This window comes from Pyxicephalus adspersus, chromosome 1 (assembly GCF_032062135.1).
Source record: "Pyxicephalus adspersus chromosome 1, UCB_Pads_2.0, whole genome shotgun sequence".
NCBI classification, from domain to species: domain Eukaryota; kingdom Metazoa; phylum Chordata; class Amphibia; order Anura; family Pyxicephalidae; genus Pyxicephalus; species Pyxicephalus adspersus.
In genome coordinates, this window is record NC_092858.1 from 32087376 (window position 1) to 32089929 (window position 2554).

Genomic DNA, 2554 nt, shown 5'->3' on the forward strand with positions numbered 1-2554 from the left:
GCTTGCAATTAGCACTTGTGCAGTTTCTCAAAAATAGATACCGGTACATATATAATTATATACTACAATAATTATATATATTTATTTTTTTATTATAATAACTATATTGTAATTGTAAGTAATTACAATTATATATATATATATATATATATATACACATATATATATATATATATATATATATATATATATACATACACACATATATTATCTATAGAAGCAAACAAGAACGTGTGTGTGCTTGTGACTTTTGTGGGAAAGTGGCAAGATTTACCCCCAGGCGGCTCCTCCTATCAGCCATCGTATGCGTTTAGATAGGCGCCTATGTAGAGGAGCTGAACTCTTGCCTAACAGGAAAGAAATAAGTCATTTTAAAATATGCTTATTTGTTAGCGCATATAGATGTTTTAAACATTTGAACAGCACAAACTTTATTTTTTATGGCTAAGGGTATTATGTGCCATTAGAAAAATATATTTTTTAGGGGAACAGTGACTTTTAATGCAAGCTCGCCAGTGTAAAACTGCCGGGGATGCGCAGCTCCAACAGCGAGCTTATTTCTGTTACTAACTTCTGCACGAATACGCCTGTGCCTGAAATTTAGTTGATAAATTATTCGAAGGCTTCCAATTTTAGATCGCAAATATGAATGCGCGACCAAACTTCTAAATTTGCTTGATGAATCAGCCTTAATGGGCCTATTTTTTTAAGCCATGCTTCAAGGGGGCCAGATAACTATTTTAGGATGGAATTGTCAGCAATTCCAGCCTCTGTTTGTTGCCAATGTTTCTCTATAAGTGTCACTGGACTATATGATACTTATATAGTATGAAAAAATGTTTATTAAAAGTAAACATCAGTAAATTTGTGATGCAAACAGCAAAAGTACAAAATACAGAAAAATACCAATACAAAACCCCCCTTCCCCAACAACTTATCCTTGTTAGGAAGCAGAAAAATACAGATGCACTTAAAATTCATAGAGAGATTTTATTTTTCATTACATGTTTGAGCATGTCTTTTGTTTTCTTGGAAGTTTGACTACTATTCTTGGATGCCCAATGGTCCCACCTCCATGAACAGTCCCCCACCCAAAGCTAAATGTGTCACTACAATGGACGCTATTCTGAAGGCATTACCAGATGTGAACACTACAGCTCATGGCATACTCGCTGTGTGGCCGATCAGCAAGGAGACCTTGGATAAGGTGAGTACCAGTAAACAGCAAAACACACATCATATGAGATTTGTAACTTTATATTATGCATTAAAAACGTATGTGCTTTTGAGTACATGCAATGTCTACAGATTCACATGTTTGTTATTTAAGCAGCTGGATTGTACTGAAAAGGTTTCCATTTTTACAGAGATGTCTAGGAAACTATCCTGATGTACGATTTACAGAAAACACAATACAGAAGTTCATTAAAGAATTCCAAGATACACTGGCTGAGATCTCTACATTCATACAGAAGAGGAACAAGACCATGCGCCTGCCATATGATTTCTTGGACCCAAGTATGATGGAGAACAGTGTCGCCATCTAATGCTCACCTGCTCTGAAATTAGTACAGACCCTATCAAAATAGCAATGTTTCTTCTTTATTCACCTGTGCTATGATTAGTTAGTACAGTTTCTGTCCAAGTGTGGGCAGCATGGTGGCTCAGAGGTTAACACTCTGGCCTTTGCAGCGCTAGATCACAGGTTAGAATCTCAGCCAGGACACTGTACGCATGGAGTTTGCAGGTTCTCTCCGTGTTTGCATGGGTTTCCTCCCACATTCCAAAAACATGCAGTTAGGTTATTTCTCCCAAAATTGACCATAGACTGTGGTAATGACATATGACTATGGTAGGGACATTAGATTGTGAGCCTATTTAAGAGACAGTTAGTAATACAACAATGGACTTTGTAAAGCACTGGGTAATATGTCAGCAATATATAAATACAGTGTAATATTAAAATGGCCTATCCTGAAATAGTTTAAATATTTTTTAAAGTGCAAGAAGAGTTTACTATTTGTTTTGGTAATAAAAAATGCATTGAAGTGCTTGTCTGGAAGATTTTTATAGCTGTCTAAAATATGAAATATTGCTTTTCAGTCTCCTTTGGCTGCTTTAAATTGAACCAGGGATAAATGAATGGTTAATCAATTTTATTTTGCTTGTCTAGAGTGCTACATACTGTCTAAGCCTCTGATTAGTGGGTTATTTAGAATGTAGGCTTTGGCATTACAGTCTACTATAGAGCCTGCAGAGAAAACAATTATCCAATCTTAGTTGTCTCAGATTAGTTAGAGGACATCACTGACCCTGATTAGTATGCTTTTTATGTTGTGTTCCTTCAGAGGTGTTTGAAGGAATTGAAAAACAAGAAAAATAAAAAAATAGTCGAAAGAAGGCTTTGCTATACTGGCCTCATACGTATCCTGATGTGTAACCATTACTATTTAGGACCTTCACAGCTCATGCATTTGGCAATCTATAAATGCAATTGGTTAAAGTGTCCAGTGTTTTAGTCGATGGGAAAACCAATGTTTGGTGGGTAGCTTTG

General features: G+C 35.9%; 1 protein-coding gene across 1 annotated transcript in view; it reads left to right on the top strand.

Annotated features, from left to right (window-relative positions):
- LOC140331064 (hydroperoxide isomerase ALOXE3-like) overlaps positions 1-1547 on the top strand; it is a 15985-nt gene extending 14438 nt beyond the window's left edge. Inside the window, exons 14-15 of the mRNA XM_072412185.1 lie at positions 1037-1207; positions 1368-1547. Of these exons, the coding sequence (XP_072268286.1) occupies positions 1037-1207; positions 1368-1547 (351 nt within the window). The remainder of the gene's footprint in view (positions 1-1036; positions 1208-1367) is intronic.
- Positions 1548-2554: the final 1007 nt, after the last annotated feature.